Genomic DNA, 19,942 nt, shown 5'->3' on the forward strand with positions numbered 1-19,942 from the left:
TTTTGTTTAATTCAAAAAATGTACTGTGCCTGGACATGTTTTATTTGCCTGCAGAGGATAAGTCTCTACATATTTTTAAAAATCATTCATGGGATCTGGGCTTCGCTAGCTAGATCAGCATTCATTGTCCATCCCTAGTTGCCCTTGAGAACGTGATGGCGAGCTGCCTTCTTGAACTACTGCAGTCCATGGAGCGTAGGTACACCCACAGTGCTGTTAGGAAGGGGATTCCAGGATTTTGACTCAGCGACAGTAAAGGAACGGTGATATATTTCCAAGTCCCCTCCCAGTGACTTGGGAGGGGAACTTCCAAGTGGTGGTGTTCCCATGCATCTGCTGCCCTTGTCCTTCTAGATGGTAGAGGTCGTGGGTTTGGAAGGTGCTGTCTAAGGAGCATTGGTAAATTCCTGCAATGCATCTTGTAGATGGTACACACTACTGCTACTGTGCATCGGTGATGGAGGGAGTGAATGTTTGTGGATGTGGTGCCAATCAGGCAGGCTGCTTTGTGCTGGACAGTGTCAAGCTTCTTGAGTGTTGTTGGAGCTGCACTTATCCAGGTAAGTGGGGAGTATTCCACCACACTCCTGACTTGTGCCTTGCAGATAACGAGTCAGGAGATGTGTTAGTCGTCGCAGGATTCCTCTGACCTGCTATTGTAGCCACAGTATTTATATGGCTAGTCCAGTTCAGTTTCTGGTCAATGATAACCCCCAGGATGTTGATAGTGGGGCATATGAATATAAGCGAGCCACATTGCAAGCCTGGCTAATAATCTTAAATTGGTTGTTAGTGTAATTCTTAGACACTTGGAATTATTCAGCAAGCGTTGTCAAATCGCGAATCACATCTAACATTAGACGTTACATTCTGAGGTTTGAAAGCACGGCTGGTTGAGTATGGTAAGTATTATGCCTCTTGCAAACAGCCGAAGGGAGGTGCTGTTAGATACAATCCACCAGATGTTGGGTATGGCCCAAGTACCTGGCATTGCACTTAACATCTGTCATTGGGAAAATGTTAGTGTCTATTAATAGGGATGTAATAGCAGAGCATTTAGAAATGCATAATATAATCAAGCAGAGTCAGCATGGTTTCATGAAGGGGAAATCATGCCTAACAAATTTATTAGAATTCTTTGAGAAGATAACAAGCAGGATAGATAAAGGGGAACCAGTAGATGTAATATATTTGGATTTCCAAAAGGTGTTCAATAAGGCACCACGCATAAGGCACTTAATAAGAGCCCATGGTGTTGGGGGTAGTATATTAGCATGGATAGAGGATTGGCTAACTAATAGAAGACAGAGAGTTGGGATACAGGGGGCATCTTCAGGATGTGGAGTGGAGTGCCGCAAGGATCAGTGCTGGGGCCACAATTATTTACAATATATTAATGACTTGGATGAGGGAAATTAATGTGCTATTGCCAAGTTTGCAGATGACACAAAAATAGGTGGGAAGGCAAGTGGTGAGGATGACACAGAGTCTATAGAGAGATATAGACAGGGCGAGTGAGTGGGCAAAAACTTGGCAGATGGAATATAATATGGGAAAAGGTGAGGTTATGCACTTTGGCAGGGAGAATAGAGGAGGTCAATATTGCTTAAATGGAGAATGGCTGAAGAAAGCTACAGTACAGAGGGATTTGGGGGTCCTCGTGCATGAATCGAAAAAAGCTAGCATACAAGTTCAGCAGGTAATAGGTAAGGCAAATGGAATGTTGACTTTTATTTCAAAGGGAATGGAGTATAAAAATAGGGAAGTCTTGCTAAAATTATACTAGTTAGACCACACCTAGAATACTATGAACAGTTTTGGCCCCCTTATCCAAGGACAGATATACTGGCATTGGAGGCAGTCCAGAGAAGGTTCAGTAGGTTTATCTCGGGTATGGAGGGATTTTCTTGAGGAGAGGGTTGAGTAGGTCAGGTCTGTACTCATTGGAGTTTAGAAGAATGAGAGGCGACCTTATTAAAACATATAATATTCTTAGAGGGCTTGATAGGGTAGGGGTTATTTCCCCTTGTGGGTGAGTCTAGGACCAGAAAGCATAATGTCAGAGTGAGGGGTCACCCAATTAAGACAGAGATAAGGAGAAATTTCTTCTCTCAGGGGGTTGTCAATCTGTGGAATTCTTTACCACAGAAGGCTGTAGAGGCTGGGTCTTTAAGTATATTCAAGGCTGAGATAGACAGATTTTTAATCAGTAAGGGAATCAAGGGCTAAGGGGAAAAGACAGGAAACTGGAGTTGAGGATTATCAGATCAACCATGATCTCATTGAATGGCGGAGCAGACTCAATGGTCCGAATGGACTACTTGTGCTCCTACGTCTTATGGTCTTATTTCCGATTCCCAACCTTCTCTCACCTACACATGGTCTATCTCTGACTCTTCTCTCCCCTTCCTCCATTTCTGGGGATAGGGTATCAATGAGCATTCACTTTGAACCTCTTGACTGTCACAGCTACCTCCACTACACTTCCTCATGCTTCTTGCGAGGACTCCATTCCATTCTCCCAGTTTCTCCCTCTCTGTTGCATCTATTATGAGGAAGCAACCTTCCATATCAGTGTTTCTGACATGTTTTTGGTTTTTGTCAACTGAGAATACATCCCATTATGGTTGACAGGGCCCTCAATTATGTCTGTCCCTCTCTCCCAGAATCACCTTCCACCCCACCAGCCTCTATATTCAACTGATCATATGCCACCATTTCCACCATGTCTAGCACGATGCCACAACTAAACACATCTTCTCTGCTTTCAACATTCCAAAGGGAGTTTTCTCTCCGTGACATCCTGGTTCAGCCCAACAGCCCCTCCCCTTCTTATGGCACCTTTCCATGTAAGTTTAGAGGTGCAACACCAGCCCTTTTACCTCCTCCCTCCTCACTGTTCAAGGCCCCAAATAGTTCTTCAAGGTGGAACAGTAATTTACCTCTGCTTTCAATTTAGTATACTGTATTCACTGCTCAGAATGCAGTCTGCTCTACACTGGGGAGATCAAATGCAGATTGGGCGATCACTCTGCAGAACACTCTGTTCAGTCCAAAGACATGATTCTGTGTTTCTTGTCACTTGCCATTTCTATTCTCCATCTCGATCCCACTCAGACCGCTGTGTCCATGGCCTCCTGCAGTGTTCCAATGAAGCTCAACGTAAGCTTCAGGAACAAAATGCCTAATCTTTCGATTAGGCATTTAACAGCCTTCCAGATGCAACAATGAGCTCAACAATTTCGGGCTGTTACCTCTGTTCCCATTTTGTTTCCTTTGCTGGTTTCGGTTTGACATTTTTTTTTGTGCGCTGAAGTTTACTGACTTTGTCATACAAAATCCTCTGGCGAAGACTGTGGACAGAATTTTCTGGCCCTATTGCATCATTTGGGGGGCGGGGGTAAGGGGTGACGTGATGTCCAGATGAACATGGAAGGGATGGGTCTGGGGAGTCAATTACTGCCACCTGGGGAGTGAACTGATGGTGTGCGTGGTAAGAAGGAATGGCAAGTATGACAGGGGGTAGAGGGAGCCAGAAGTGTGGGAAGATGAGGGTGCATCGGTAGCAGTAGGAAGGACAACAAGGGTGGTTGGTGGGCCTCAGAGGCAGACATGGACCTTGGAGGTGGGAAGGAGGAGGTCGGGTAGCTCTGTGTGAATGGGGATGGAATTCTCAGGAAGGTAGGGAATGTGCACCTAGACATCCTGAAAGAAAAGTGTTTGGGTTGGTAGGTGACAGTGGGGAGTCGGAAGATGATGTTGGGGGGAGGGGTCAACAGTGATGGGGGAAAGGATATGGGTGGCTGGTGGTGGAGAATGGGGAGAGGAGTTGAGCAGTAGTCTGACTATGACCATTGTTGTCGAAATCGAAAATGAGTGGAGCCTCATGTTGGTCAGGCAAAGGTGCTGCATGGGCAGAGATGCAGGTCAGCTCAGATGGGCAACTGAATGAGAACCCCAGCAGGCAGTATTGAAAATGCTCGGGACGGTGAGATGAGTGTGGTGGATGAGGATCTGTGTGCGTGGGAGAGTGCTTGCATAAGGCTCTGACAGGCCCTGCCACACACACACACACACACACAGTCCTCCCTTCAGAATCACTCATGGTTTGGCTGCGTGCAGCTGAACCGCTAGTGGGGAGGGATGCAGTGAGAGGATTCACAAAGCCTGTCAATGAAGCTGAAAGACAACACTACACATTATTCAATGAAAGTGAACATATATTTATATATTATATAAAGTGACAAAACGTGCTCACCCGTGCAACCACTTGTAATCAGAATTTCTTACATACTAACAAAGAGAAGTAGGCCATTCAGCCCCTTGAGCTTGCTCTGCCATTTAATAAGATTATGGCTGAAATGAAATCCCCAGCTTGCTTTGGCTGTCCTCATGTGGGCCAGCTACTCCCTCTGCAGTGTTAGAGTACGAGGTTGAGGGGGTCACAGGTAAAGGGGACTCGGAGGGAGAGGGCAGCCTTCTGAGGTTCTGTGTAGATGACCCAGAGTGTCCAGGTGCTGTTCCTCTCCCTTCCGGTGCCTGAGGGCCCTTGACCTGACTCCTTGAGGGGAAGGAGCACCTGGAGGGACGTTGAGGTGCCTCATTTCCCTCTTGCATTGCCACTGCAGGAACTCACCCTTGGCTACCGCAATGGAGTGCAGGTCTGTGCGCATCTGTGTTCTGCTGGACCAGTGTCTCTGTTGCATCTGCCATCCTCTCCATGGAGATCTCCATACATCACATGTGGGCACCACGTCATCAGAGAGCAGGCGGATGCACTCCTCCGACTCGCGTGCCACTCTGTTGAGGGCTTCCAACAACTCTGTGTGATGTTCCCCCCGCCTTCTGCTGACTTTCCACCTTGAGCTGGAAGGCTGAATTCAGAGGCTTGTTATCCGACTCAGCCTTCGCAGATGCCTCTTCTCCAGCAGTCCTCAGAGTGCCAGGGGGCTTGGCTGAACCTACCTCCTCCTACTGCAGAGACATGTCTGTGTGGTGACCAGCAGATTGCAGATCTAGGCCCCACAGAGGTGGGCGTGTCTGCGCTGGTGGATGGTGTGGGTAAGTGGTGTGATGGGTCTTCCAGGCTGCTTATTTTCAGCACTTCAACGAAGGAGGTATTCTCTTGGCTGGAGGTTAGGATGTGGATAGAGCTGAGGGACTGGCTGGCTGAGGGTGCCGGTCCCTTGGCAGAGCTCCCGGTGAACCAAAGTAGAGATAATTAGTGCATGGCAGCAGAGTCAAAAGCAGGAGATAGCTCATTCAGTTGCAGTGAGAGAGGGATGATGTGGTGCAGAATCCTCATGTGGACGTTCACTGTCGGCCTCACCGTCACCGCAGGCTCAGTCCACATCCTCACCTGTCAGCGCGATGACACGCTCCTCAAAGTAAGTGAGAGGCCTAATGTGGGCCGCTCCAGCTCCCCCCCCCCCACCCCCCAAATGAAAACAGATGGAGAGAATGAGAGCAGGAGGCATAGCACTGCATAGAATGTTTGTGCGGTAAGTGGAACCAGAGACAGGATGAGGACACGAGCTCCAGAGGATATGGGCCTGTAGAGATGTGAGGGGGTGTGTGTGTGTGTGTTAGTTAGTGGTTTTGCCCTGTGAGGTGTGAGGTCCCTGTGAATGTGTGATGGATTTGAGTGTGTGCGAGTTGAGAGTGAAGTGGTGGTTGACTTACCCTGCCAGAATGGATGAGAGCATTCATCCTCTTCCTGCACTGGATGGCTGACCTCTGTGCTCCGGTGGCACTGACTGCCGCTGCCACCGCCTCCCAGGCCTGGATTGGTGACTCTGGTGGACCGCCTGCGGCCAGAGTGGGGGGTACAGGACATCACAGCGGCCTTCCACTACATCCAGCAAGCGCCACAGAGAGGCCTCACTAAATTTTGGGGCTACTATCATCTTTGCTTTTGGGGCCATCTGTCACCTGGAGCAGTCCTGGTCTGTAGACGTGAAGTATGCATGCGCTCTTGTGCGCTCTAAATATGGTGCCCCCAGAGCGAGGAAGCGCTGTGGTCACAGCGGGGCAGAAAAATCCAAGCCTGTTTGCCAGTGATCTGGAGTTTTTCCCGTGAATGCATTATTATGAGGGAATGGGACGAAAAGGCGCAAATACCCGCCAATGTGGCCAGCAGGTAAAACGTCCTTTTTCCCACCCGCCACCGCGCTTTGTGCAAATTTGGGACAATTCCACGTTGTGAATTTTCAGCAAAATTCTGAAGCAGCATGGTAAATGAGTAAATTGTCAGCAATCCCAAACTTGTCTTAGAAGTAAGAATATAGAAAAAGTTGGACTAATGTAAGATCTTTCACAACCTTGGGACATTTCATCCTCATTAAGTACTTCAAATATAGTCATGATTGTAACGTAGGAAACATGGCAACTAATTTAATGTCAAGAGTCAAGATAGCAATGTGCTAATGATCACATAAATCAGTTTTTTTTAAAAAAAAGTGCTGTTGGTTTAGGAATAAATATTGGCCAGTACACCGAACAGAGATTCACACTTATCTTAAAATTAGTGCTAAAGAGGTCTTTTTATTTCCACCTGCAAGGGCACATGGGGTTTAATGGCTTAATGTCTCATCCAAAGGAAATAGTACCTCCAATAATGAGGCACTCCGTAATACTTCACTAGAAGGTTAGTCTTTGGAATGTGACTTGAACCAACAATCATATGACCTGTAATACTTCTAATGAACCAAACAAAAAAAGTCTTTTTCCAGACAATGAAGGAACAGCACTGTGGGTGTTTCTACAACACATGGGCTGCAGCTGTTCAAGGCAGCTGCTCACCATCATCTTCTCACGGGCAATTAGGGATGGTCAATGAATGCTGGCCTAGCCAGCAATGCCCACATCCCATGAACAAATGTAAAAAAAAACTCCTCTCCAACTTCGCTATGAGATGACTATAATCCAATTCATTTTCTTCGTCACAATATGCCAAAGCAACAGCTGGATATGATGGAACATCAAACATGACTGTGTTTAAATCATTATGCCAAACAAAAGAAAATAGTTAAGGCCATTAGAATTTAATAACATATTGTTCAATACCATATTCTGATATGGGGTAATTAATCAATATACTTCACATTTAATACTTGAAGAATACAATATCTACTTTATATTAATGTCATGTGATGGTGCAAGTCCTTCAGCTAAACTATCAACTAGATGATACACATATTATAGATCCAGGCTGTGAGAAAAAGCCAAAGAGTGGACAACCAGCCTTCCAAACATCAAACATAAAAAAAACCAAATTATATGTCTTTGAAATAAATACTCTAAGTGAAGCACTAAAATTAACCTCTTTCTGGGGTGAAAAGCTTCTATTTACAGTTACTCACTGCTTCCACTTTTTGAGCCAATTTTCTATTCCAAGGTCATTGATCTCCAGAGTGGAGTTTGGTTAAATTTTTTTTTTAGTATTTTATTTTAATGGTGGGGAACAGGTCAACTGTTTCATGTTAAACCAAAATCTACATAGTCTTAAATCTTTGCTATCAGTCAATACCCAAACTGCCTTTCCCCACATAGAGAGGGCAAAGACCACATTAAATGATCAATGACAACCACTGTAGAGAAATTAACATATTTAGCATGCGAGTGCTTGATCTGGACACTCAAAGCTCTTAAACCAAAGTAACTTACATCAGCAGACACTGTACAACTAAACAAAAACAAAAACAGAATTACCTGGAAAAACTCAGCAGGTCTGGCAGCATCGGTGGAAAAGAAAAGAGTTGACGTTTCGAGTCCAATGACCCTTCAACAGAATACATTACTAAAGGATTCTTTAGAAGGGGATTGAAACGACACACTGATGTTACACAGGCTAAGGAGCAATCGTCATAGGTTTATTTACCCATATAGAGTAGGGCCATTCTTTATTCAAGGATTATTTTCCAGCAATTCTGCTTTAATACAGTTCTTAGCACAAAAGGCATATCTTTTAATCTCACTCAATGAATATTATTACTAAGTAAACTTTAATAGTGAGTATTGCCAGACTTTTTAATTACAAGGAATATCAAAATCAAGCCAAATGCTGGCCAGACCTAACATCCATAAATGCAGTTTAAGCACTGATGGGACAGTGATCAACAGCTGAAAGTGAGATTTGCAGAACATAAAGTTTAACTCAAGAACATCATATTTTGGTGTAAAAGAAAGACATCTTAACATTTAGAAGCAATGTTATCAAATGAAATAAAAAGTGCAGCTACAAATCAAGTTAATACATCAAATATAAACACTTCAAAATACTGTATAATTTTTCTAGGTAGATAGCAGCATTCAAACTCAGCTGTCACCAAAAGGGAAAGAACAGCAATGAAATCCCATGGCCAAGTTTTTAAAAAAATCAAGCTTCTCACTAGACTGACGTGAGATCTGTGGATCCATTGGAAGAGGATCCTGGAAGACCCACATGGTCACAGCATCCGAAGTTCAGAATACAATTTTTTTAAAAAAATTTGGTATTCTTCTGGATTTGTTGGTTTACTGGTGTGTTATTATTGCTGCCATGTGCTAATAATAGAAAAATGTTTAGGAAACAGCTTGATAAACACTGCTCTTATAGTAATATAAGAGAAGATAAACATATTTAGGTCAATGCCAAAGAATATAAAAGAAAAGAAACCTTCTGCTTCTCGAGAAGTCAGTCCATCGGCACAAAGTATGCAGCAAGTGCCTCAGAATAAAGCCAAACAAATTTAGACAGACTTGAATGTCTGATTAAAACGATTAGCCTAAGATATCATAGAGGCAACATGTTAAGAGTTATTTTACTAAGTATTATTGACTAGGGACATTATTACATTGTTGACATAATAAATTAATTCAGAAATTATTTAATATTTAGAACAATACCTACTCTTTCCATTGGTCCTCCGGATTAGCAAATACCACCACATCAACAGGGAGAGTCAGCTTGAAGTGGATACGTGACTTGTTATTGTTCTGCACAATTACAGTTTCAATGACATCAGGCCTTGTCAACTCAAACAAAAGTTCTAGGTTTATTACTTTCTGAAAGTAAAGAAGTTATGAATTATTAAAATAGAGCATTGAGTCCTGAAAAAGCAATCATGTTAACCTGAGACAGCAATGAAAAGAGTATATTTACTAAATTCATTTGAATTATTTTCTAACAAATCTGAATTATTCTATCATACTGGTTTTTCAATGGCGATGTATAACATGAGAAAATCAAATGCTGCCTGCAACGCTATATGGATAGTGCTATGGAAATTCATGCAAGAGCTGAGGACTTTATTGTAAAGGCTGTGATCAAAACCATTCTTATCCTCTTGGAAAAGGGCTTAGCATACATCTTTCTGCATGATCTTTCCAACCACCTCAATATCCACACTCAACTCTTCACTGAGCACATCAGTCATTTCCACTGTTTAAAAAAATTAGATCCTCAAAAGTGAACAAAACACAATCTCCAGCAAAAGTCACACAAGGTCAGCTTCTCTCATTGCCTAATGATGATCCATGTTGCTGATTTCTCATGTGTGTAGCTGTATTATAAAACAACGAGCCGTGAAATAAAGAAGGGGACATAAAGCAAAACAAGCTAGGGGTGGAATAATAGTGGTGGGCTTGGGGTGGTGAGGATGGCATGCCGCCTGGAAACAAAGTCTGCATGAAGCCAACATGCTCCACACCAAACCTCCCTGTCGCTTGCCATTTTAACACTCCACCCTGCTCTCTTGCCCACATGTCTGTCCTTGGCTTGCTGCATTGTTCCAGTGAAGCCCAACGCAAACTGGAGGAACAGCACCTCATCTTCCGACTAGGCACTTTACAGCCTTCCGGGCTGAATATTGAATTCAACAACTTTAGATCTTAAACTCCCTCCCCCATCCCCACCCCGTTTCTTCCCCCTCCCTTTTTTTTTTCAATAATTTATATAGATTTTTCTTTTCCCACCTATTTCCATTATTTTTAAATCTACAACTGTAATACCCTGTCAGTCTTTCCACCCCACCCCCACTAGAGCTGTACCTTGAGTGTCCTGCCATCCATTCTTAATTAGCACATTTTCTTAGATAATATCACCATCTTCAACACCCCTTTGTTCCTTTTGTCTGTGACATCTTTTGATTATCTGCTCCTATCACTGCTTGCTTGTCCCTACAACCACACCAACCCCCACCCAACTTCTCTCCCCCCACCCCCCCCACCTTAAACCAGCTTATATTTCACCCCTCTCCTAACTATACTCAGTTTTGCTGAAGAGTCATGAGGACTCGAAACGTCGACTCTTTTCTTCTCCGCCGATGCTGCCAGACCTGCTGAGTTTTTCCAGGTAATTCTGTTTTTGTTTATGCTCCACACCAACCCGCCCTGCAGCCATAAAGTGCTGCAGGGTAGATTAACAAGGGCTGATTGGGACTTCCGCCCCTGACTGGGTAGCAGGTAAGTCTGGGGTCTTGGGCCTGGAGGGTTTGAGTAGGTTCAGGAGAGGGGTGGGAGGTTTAAGGGAGGGAGTGGGTAGGAAGGATTGGCAAAGGGCAGCCCCTGAAGAGCGACCCCCCCCCACCTTCCTTCCCACCCCTTAAACATGTAAATTAAAAATATCGGGCTGTTATGGCACAGCCGATGGTAAATGCTGAGTTGTTCAAATCCCAGAGGGAAACTTGAGGCAACTGTCACAACTATTTTTGCAATTTGTATGTTTCAAGATGCGGGCTTTGAATTCAGTAGTAATAAGGCCACTGAGCCTTATAGGTTTTTACAAAACTAGATGAAACATTTATTAATAAGAGAAATTATTTTAAGCGCATACATATGTCTGCAAATTACTACCAGGATAACTTCTAAATCCCCTAATTTATCTAACTCCCAGTTATACCTCCATTTAAGCAACAGTAAGACACATAGGTTTTAAAAGACCCAGGCAAAGAAATATTATACCCTGAACAATCCAATTCAAAGTGAGTTTTCTTAACTTCAGTTTGTTGTAAGCAGCAGCTTGAGGCATAGATACTGAAGGCTTTTCACACTTGTTAGATCTTAAAATGCCTGCCTTTACACACAGCCTTCTCTCCTTTATACATATTTTCCCCTTTGAATGCAAATTCCCATTGCTTCACGTTGTCTTAAAATTGACTCAAATTGTAGTCTCCATTGTTTTCTATGGAAAATAACTTACACTTTAGGAACTATCAACATGCAACAATGTTCTATCCTGCAGCGTGATCACATCAGGTAGGAGTTAGAAGCCAGGTGAGCTGTAAATCACTCTGACTGGCTAATGCTAATATTTCACAGAACCCCTTTGCCATTGGACTGAAGCCCCCTCTACCAAGACAGTGTGGCAGTCGGCGTGCAGCAACTGCTCCAGGTTAAAAAGAGCACGCACAGGCATCATCCACTCATCAAAATGAAGTATGGGACTTGGAATGTCAGGACACTCATGAACAACCGGAACAGTGACAGATCCAAGCGCCGCACCGCCATCATAGCTCAGGAACTTGGGTGCCTCGACATCGACATTGCTGCCTTAAGTTAGACATGACATGCAGGAGAAGGCCAACTGAACAAACAAGGTGATGGGGTACACCTTTTTCTGAAGGGCCTTTCAGAAGAGGAACAAAAAAGGTGGCCCTATTTGAGACTGAAGAAAATCTGCAAGCAAACACAGTGCTAGCTGTATGGAGAGTGGTCATTGACTGAGCCAGTGCAATAAACCAAGTACACTAACTTTTCTTGTGGTGTCCATTCATGAATAAACCGCAAGGCTCAGTACAGGGCCAATTTTAAATGAGTAATGAGGCCTCCAGTCGGCTCATCTTTTCTTTGCCATAAATGAAATCAACAATCAACTGGATGCACCGAGCTGTGCATCTGATTTTGCAATGCTTACAAATATGAAGGGCTCCACATTGCCAGTGAAGCCACGGTAAGTTGCCCCTACTGTATATTACTACTAGAAAAGTCTGGTTGAATGCCTTAAAATCATTAGATATATTGCCTCATCAAAATACTTGTAAAAATAAGCAATTCTCAAAATCAAAAATATATATGCTTACCAGAGGTTCAATCTTTACAGATTTCTTTTTGGGCATCTTTCTAAGATAGTCGTTGACTTCAATGCTGAAATAAAAAATTGCACACTGCGATAAGACAGCAACATATAGAATCTGATTGTTCACAAAAATTAATTTTTAAATCATGCACTAGAACAATATCTCATAAACCTATCAATTCCACACATCTGCCTATTGTGTAGCTTTTGAACTAGCTGAAAAATTGCTTACTAACATATTTTTTATTTATGGGAGCAGTGGCATAATGGTTATGTTAATGGACTAGTAATCCAGAGGTCTGGACTAATACTCCAGAGACAGGAGTTCAATTTTCACCGTGACAGCTGGGGAATTTAAGTTCAATTAATTAAATAAATCTAGAATAAAAAAGATACCACCAGCAATGGTGACCAATTTACTGCATTGTTGTAAAAACCCATCTTTTAAAAAAATTCATTTGTGAGATATGGGCATCGCTAGGCCAGCATTTATTGCCCATTCCTAATTGCCCTTGAGAAGTTGTGGTGAGCCACTTTCTTGAACCACTGGAGTCCATGTGGTGTAGGTACACCCACAGTGCTGTTAGGGAGAGAGTTCCAGGATTTTGACCCAGCGACAGAGAAGGAATGGCGATTTATTTCCAAGTCAGAATGGTGAATGGCTTGGAGGTGAACTTCCAGGTGATTGTGTTCCCATGTATCTTCCGCCCTTGTCCTTCTAGATGGTAGTGGTTGTGTGTTTGGAAGATGCTGCCTAAGGAGCCTTGGTGAGTTTCTGCTGTGCGTCTTGTAGATGGTACACACTGCTGCCACTGTTCGTCGGTGGTGGAGGGAGTGAACGTTCGTGGATGGGATGCAAATCGATTGTTGTTCAAGCTGCATTCATCTAGGCAAGGGGACAGCACTCCATCACACTCCTGACTTGTGCACGCATCTAACAGTAGCAGATGCAACTACCCATGATAGTGTTAGTTGGAGTTACCACCACATAGTTCTTTGGAGACAAAGTCCCATCTTCACACTGAGTACACCCTTCATCGTTTTATGTGGTACAACTTGTTCTAAATGGGATAGATTTGACACACTTTCACACTAGCATCACAAAACTGAGCAACCATACGAACATATTCTGCCACAAACTGTAACCTCAAGACTGAGCCTATCAGTCACTTTACCATCATGGCCCATGATGACCTGGGGACAGGGGTTCAAATCCCATCACAGTAGCTGTTGGAAATTCAATTAATTAATAACTTTAATTAATAAATAAAAAATTGCAATTGAAATCTAGTCTCAGTAATGGTGCTATGAAGCTATCATCGATTGTTGTAAAAACCCATCTGGTTCACTAATGTCCTTTAGGGACGGAATCCGCTGTTCTTATCTGGCCAACATGTGACTCCAGGCCTACAGCAATGTGGTTGACACTTAACTGTCCTGTGAAATGGCCTAGCAAGTCACTCAGTTGTACCAAACTGCTACAGAAAAGTCAAAAAGGAATAAAACCAGATGGACCATCTGGCATCTGAGAGTGTATCGACACCACATGTACTGCAGTGGTTCATGAAGGCAGCTCACCAGCACCTTCTCAAGGGCAATTAGGGATTGGTAACAAATGCTGACCATGCCAGCGATGCCCACATCCCATAAAAGAAAAAAAAAAGCAGCAAAATGATATTACATCACCAACTGTAACCTCACGGCCCAGCCTATATTCACTACCATCAAGCCAGGGCACAACTTGGTTCCATTGAAGATGCAATGGAGCATGCCAGGAGCAACATCAGGCATACCTAAAATGAGGTGCCAATCTGATGAAGCTACATCATGCGCATGCTAAACAGAGGAAGCACGATGCCATAGACAAAGCCAAGCAATCCTACAACCAACAGATCAGATCAAAGCTCTACAGTCCTGCCTCATCCTCATGAATGGTGGTAGACAACGAACAGGAGGGGAAGGCTCCACAAACATCCCCATCTTCAATAATGGGGCAACCCAACATGTCAGTGCAAAAGGCAAGGCTAAGGCCTTTACAACTATCTTTAGCCTGAAGTGCCAAGGGAATGATTCATCTCAGCTTCCTCCTGAGGTCCCCATCATCACAGATATCAACCTTCAACAAACATGACTCACTCCACGTGATAACAAGAAAGAGCTGAGCACACTGGACACATCACAGACTGTGGGCCCTGATAACTTCCCAATTGTAGTGCTGAAGACTTCTGCTACAAAACTAGGCTTCACCTCCAGAAAGTGATTTCAGTTCAGCTACAAAATTGGTATCTACTCAAAGTGGAAAATTGCTTAGGTATGTCCTATCAACGAGAAGCAGGAAAAATCTAATCCTGCCAACTACTGCTCATCTATTCCTAGTCATCAATAAACTGATGGAAGGTGTTGATGACAGTCCAATCAAGCAGCACATAATCAGCAATAACCTGCTCACTGATGTTTAGATTGGGTTCTGTCAGGACCATTTGGCCCCACACTTCATTCCATCCTTGGTCCAAACATGGATAAGAGAGCTAAATCCCAGAGGTGAGGTTAGAGTGACTGCCCTTGACCAAGTATGGCATCAAGTTGCCCTAATAAAATTGAAGTTGATGTGGAAAACTCTCCACTGGCTTCAGTTATAACCAGCACAAAGGAAACTAGTTGTTGTTGGAGGCTAATCATCACAGCCCAGGACATTGCTGCAGAAGTTGCTTAGGGCAGGGTCCTAGGCAATGTTCCCTTTAATTTATTTTTGTTGTGTGTGGCATGTTTGTTGCTTTGCATGGTCCTTTTAAGATTTTCACACAGTCATCCATCTTAAAAAAAGTGCTATTCGTACACAGTGGTTTGTCCAGTGCGTGCAACATTTCCCACTGCAGCTGGGAGGAAACATTGGTCCTAGGTGCAACCATCTTCAGCTGCTTCATCAGTGACCTTCCCTCCGTCATAAAGTCAGAAGTGAGGATATTCACTGATTATTGCAGCATTCATTGCCATTCGCAACTCCTCAGATAGTGAAGCAGCTCATGCATGCCTGCATGCAGCAAGACCTGAAGAACATTCAGGAATGGGCTAATAAGTGGCAAGTAACATTCACATCACAAAAGTTCCAGGCAATGACCATCTCCAATGAGAGAATCTAACCACCTCTCCTTGACATTCAATGGTTATTACCATCACTGAATCCCCACCACCAACATCCTGGGGTCAAACTAACTAGAAAATTAACTGGATCAGAAAGTTAACTGGACCAACTACATAAAGACTGCAGGTACAAGAACAGGTCACAGAGTTGGGTATTCTGCAGCAAGTGATTCGCTTCAAGACTCCCCAAAGCCTGTCCCCATGCACAGGGCACAAGTCAAGAGTGTGATGGAATATTCCCCAATTGTTTGCGCAAGTGCAGCTTCAACAACACCAAAGAAGCTCAACACTATCCAGGACAAAGCAGCCCACTTGATTTGCAACCCATCCACCACCTTAAACATTCATTCTCTCCATCACCGGAATTCTGTGGCCGCAGTGTGTACCATCTACAAGTTGCACTGCAGCAACTCACCAAGGTTGCTTCAACAACATGTTCCAAATCGCAATCTCTACCACCCAGAATTACAAGAGCAGCAGATGATTGGGAAGCACCACCTACAAGTTACCCTAACATATTATCATGATTTGGGAATATGTTGCTGTTCCTTTATCATTGCTGAATCAAAATCCTGGGACTCCCTACTTAACAGCATTAAGGGAGTACCTATACCACACGGACTGCAGCCGTTCAGGAAGAACATCACCTTCTCAAGGACAATTAAGGGCGGGCCTTTCCAGCAACACCCAAATGTCATTAATGAATGAAAATAATGTTGTACAATGATCATAAATTGCAGGTTTAATAACTGACTATTGAAAATATCATTACTTGGTGCTGCCACAAGGTGACATGTCTGTACTGCCAAACACACACAACTCTAGGTGCACAATTTCAGAACACAGATCAAGTGCACCAGTACTAATATTGACATGGATGAATTAACTCAAAACAGGACAGAAACTAACAGAACTTCCTCATTTCTATCTGTTTAAAAAAGAATAGAAAAAAATTGAAGATTCAAATTTCTTTCATACGCTTCCCACTTTTTGAACAAACACATGATGCACTGTAGACTGGGACAACACATCATCACAACAGTTGGTGTCGGGGTTATGACTCAATTTTCTCTATATCACTGTGTTACCTTTATTGTGTAACATGTGGGAAGAGACTGAATTCAGAAGAAACACCTGCAGAATTCTTGACATATTATTAGGTAAATTTTAGCCATAGCCCAGAGAAGACCGTAGGCCTCTCTCTCCATCAGAGAGGCGTTTAGTTACATAGCTTGAGGGGCACCACTCCACAATTGTAGGGCAAGGATATCCTATATGAGCCACCACAGCTGGTATGGGGATTGAACCCACACCATTGGCTTCATTCTGTATCATACTCTGACCAACTGAGCTAACCGCCCTCCACATATAATTAGACAAGTTAAAACCAAGAGGCAACCTCCATCAGAGTGGGCAAAAGAAGGATCTGAAGGCAGTTGGCAGCACCTAGAATAGCGGGCGAAGAGGACCCAGAGGTGGTCTGCAGCACCTAGAAGAGGGCACAAAAAAGGAGCCAGAGGCAATCAGCAGCACCCAGAAGAGCGGGCAAAAAAAAGACCTGGAGGCAGTCTGCAGCACCTGGAAGAGCGAATGAAAAGATGACCCAGCAGCAGTAACCGCCACCTAGAAGGGCGGGCGAAAACAGGACCCAGAGACAGTAACCATCACCTAGACAAGCTATCCAATCCAGTCTGTAGCTCCAAAATGGCTGCCTTCTGAGAGAAATCAAAGCGTGACATCACAGGAAAACAGATAAGTAATTGGTTGGTGAATATCTTGTTTATCTTCAAAACTCGTGTAATTTATTAGTTGTAGAAAGGTTGCCTAACAGTAGTAAAGGTCATTGGGAGCAGCAGTGTTTATTAGTTATAACTTAATTAAGAATAAACTAATTAAAACATAATAAAGATGGCAGGGCTGGTGCTGTGTTGCGACTGCAGAATATGGGGATTTCCTGGACACCAGGGTGATCCAGGGTAAACACGTCTGCAGTAAGTATCTGTGGCTTGAGGAGCTTCAGCTCAGAGTCATTGAACTGGAGGCCAAGCTGCAGACAATGTGATGCATCAGGGTGGGAGAAAAGTTACCTGGACACTTTGTACTAGGATGCAGTCACAATTAGGATAGAGTCTTCTGATTTGGTTAGTGGTCAGGGACATGAAGGTGTGACTGCGGGTGAGGCAGATATGGGAACCCAAAAGATAGAAGTGGAGGAGCCTCAGCCTTGTCCAGCAGGTTAGAGGTTCTTGCAGCCTGTAGGAATGAAAGTGGTGTCTGCTGAGTGGATGAGCAAACTGACCATGGCACCATAGTACGGGAAGCTATTAAAGTGGGGGGAGTTAATAGGAATGTAGTGGTAGTTTTAAACTTAAATAAGGGCAATTATGAGGGCATGCAAACAGAGCTAGCTAAAGTGAATTGGGATATTAGGTTAAGGGGTAAGTCAGTACAGATGCAGTGGCAGACAATTAAGGAGGCATTTCAGAATACTCAGAAAAGATACATTCCAGTGAGAAAGAAAGGCTCTAAGAGAAGGATATGCCATTCGTGGTTAAGTAAGGAAGTTAAGGATATTAAATTGAAAGAAAAAGCATATAATTCCACAAAGATGAGTGGCAGGTCACAAGATTGGACAGAATATAAAGAACAGCAAAGAATGACCAAAAGATTAATAAGGAGGGAGAAATTAGAGTACGAGAGAAAGCTTGCTAGAAATATAATAACAGAGAGTAAGAGTTTCTATAGGTATTTCAGAAGGAAAATAATAAGTAAAGTGAGTGTTGATCTTCCAGAGTTAATGGAAAACAAGGAAATGGCAGATGAATTGAACAGTTATTTTGCATATGTCTTAATTATAGAGGAGACAAATAACATCCTAGAAATAGTTGTAAATCAGGAGGTAAAAGGAAAGGAGGAACTTAAAACAATTACAATCTCCAGCGAAAGGGTACTGAAAAAATTATTAGAACTGAAAGCTGAGAGGTCCCCAGGTCCTGATGGGCTTCACCCTAGGGTCTTAAAAGAAGTGGCTGCTGAAATAGTAGATGCATTGGTTTTAATTTTCCAAAATTCCCTAGATTCAGGACTCCTCTATTGAAGAAAGGAAGGAGACAGAAATCAGAAAACTACAGGCCAGTTAGCTTAGTATCTGCCATAGGGAAATTTCTGGAATCTATTATGAGGGAGGTTATAGCGGGGCACTTAGAAAATCTCAATGTAATCAGGCAGAATCAACATGGTTTTGTGAAAGGGAAATCATGTTCGACTGATTTATTGAAGTTCTTTGAGGATATAACAAGCAACATGGATAAAGGGGAACCTGTGGATGTGCTGTACTTAGAAGGCATTTGACAAGATGCCACATCAAAGGTTATTATACAAAATAAAAGCTCATGGTGTAGGGAGTATCATATCACATAGATAGAGGATTAGGTAGCTAACAGGAAACAGAGAGTAGAGATAAATTGATCTTTTTCAGGTTGGCAAGAGTGGAGTGCTACAGGAATCAGTGCTAGAGCCTCATCTATTTACAATTTATGTCAATGCTTTAGATGAAGAGACCAGATGTATGGTTGCTAAATTTGCGGATGACACAAAAATTGGTAGGAAACTAGGTTGTGAAGAGAACATAAGGAGTCTGCAAAGGAACATAGATAGGTTAAGTGAGTGCGTGCAAATTTGGCAGATGGAGTATAATGTGGGAAAATGTGAATGTGTCCACTTTGGTAGGAAGAATAGAAAAGCAGCATATTATTTAAATAGAGAGAGAACTCTGAACTGCAGAGGGATCTGGGTGTCCTGGTACATGAATCAGGGAGAAGTTAGTACTGCAAATGATTAGGAAGGCAAATGGAATGTTGCTGCTTATTGCTAAGGGAATGGAATTTAAAAGTAGTGATGTTTTACTATAGTTATAGAGAGCATTGTTGAGAACACATCTAGAGCGCTATGTACAGTTTTGGTCTCTTTATTTAAGAAAGGATATACATGTGTTAGAAGCAGTTTAGAGAAAGTTCCCTCTCCTGTGCATCTATATCTTTTTATAATATGGCAACTAAAGCATTCAGTACCCAAAGTGTGGTCTAACCAAGATTCAGTGCAGGTTTAGCATAACTTCCCTTCTTTTTAATTCTATCCTTCTAGAAATAAAGCATGAGGCTTGGCTTACTTTTTTATGTCTTGCTGACCTTTTCCGCAACTTTTAGTGATTGATGTATTTGTACTCAGATATTCCATTTTTCCTCTACCCCACCTAGACTCGAACCTCCCTATTCTTCCTACCAAAACGTACCACCTCACATTTGTCTGCGTTAAACTTTATTTGCCAATTATTTGGCCATTCTGCAAGTTTATTAATGTTCTCCAAAAATTTGTTGTAATCTCCTTAGTATTGACTATATACCCGCAATGTGGTATCAACTGCAAATTTAGAATTTGCGTTATTGATTCCAAAGTCAAAATCCTTAATTAAATTGTCATTTGATAAGTCTCCAGAGTTATTTAGCATATTGTTACCTATATTCTAAAAGAAAATTCACAATGCATCAACTTGCATTCACATAGTGCCTTTCACATAGTAAAGCATCACAAGGCACTTCACAGGAACACTATCAAATTTGACATCGAACCATATAAGAAGGTATGAGGACAGGTTTGGTCAAAGAGGTAGGTTTTAAAGGAGCATCTTAAAGAAGGCAAGAAAGATACTAAACCTCTCTGTTTTTCTAAGGGAGTTACAGAGCTTTG

General features: G+C 42.9%; 1 protein-coding gene across 1 annotated transcript in view; it reads right to left on the reverse strand.

The window, feature by feature from the left end:
• Nucleotides 1-19,942, reverse strand: part of LOC144692995 (ufm1-specific protease 2-like) — an 87,105-nt gene that overhangs the window by 36,687 nt on the left and 30,476 nt on the right. Inside the window, exons 4-5 of the mRNA XM_078562232.1 lie at nt 12,060-12,123; nt 8,891-9,045 (exon numbers count right to left, since the gene is read on the reverse strand). Of these exons, the coding sequence (XP_078418358.1) occupies nt 8,891-9,045; nt 12,060-12,123 (219 nt within the window). The remainder of the gene's footprint in view (nt 1-8,890; nt 9,046-12,059; nt 12,124-19,942) is intronic.

Source organism: Cetorhinus maximus, chromosome 2 (assembly GCF_964194155.1).
Source record: "Cetorhinus maximus chromosome 2, sCetMax3.hap1.1, whole genome shotgun sequence".
NCBI classification, from domain to species: Eukaryota; Metazoa; Chordata; class Chondrichthyes; order Lamniformes; family Cetorhinidae; genus Cetorhinus; species Cetorhinus maximus.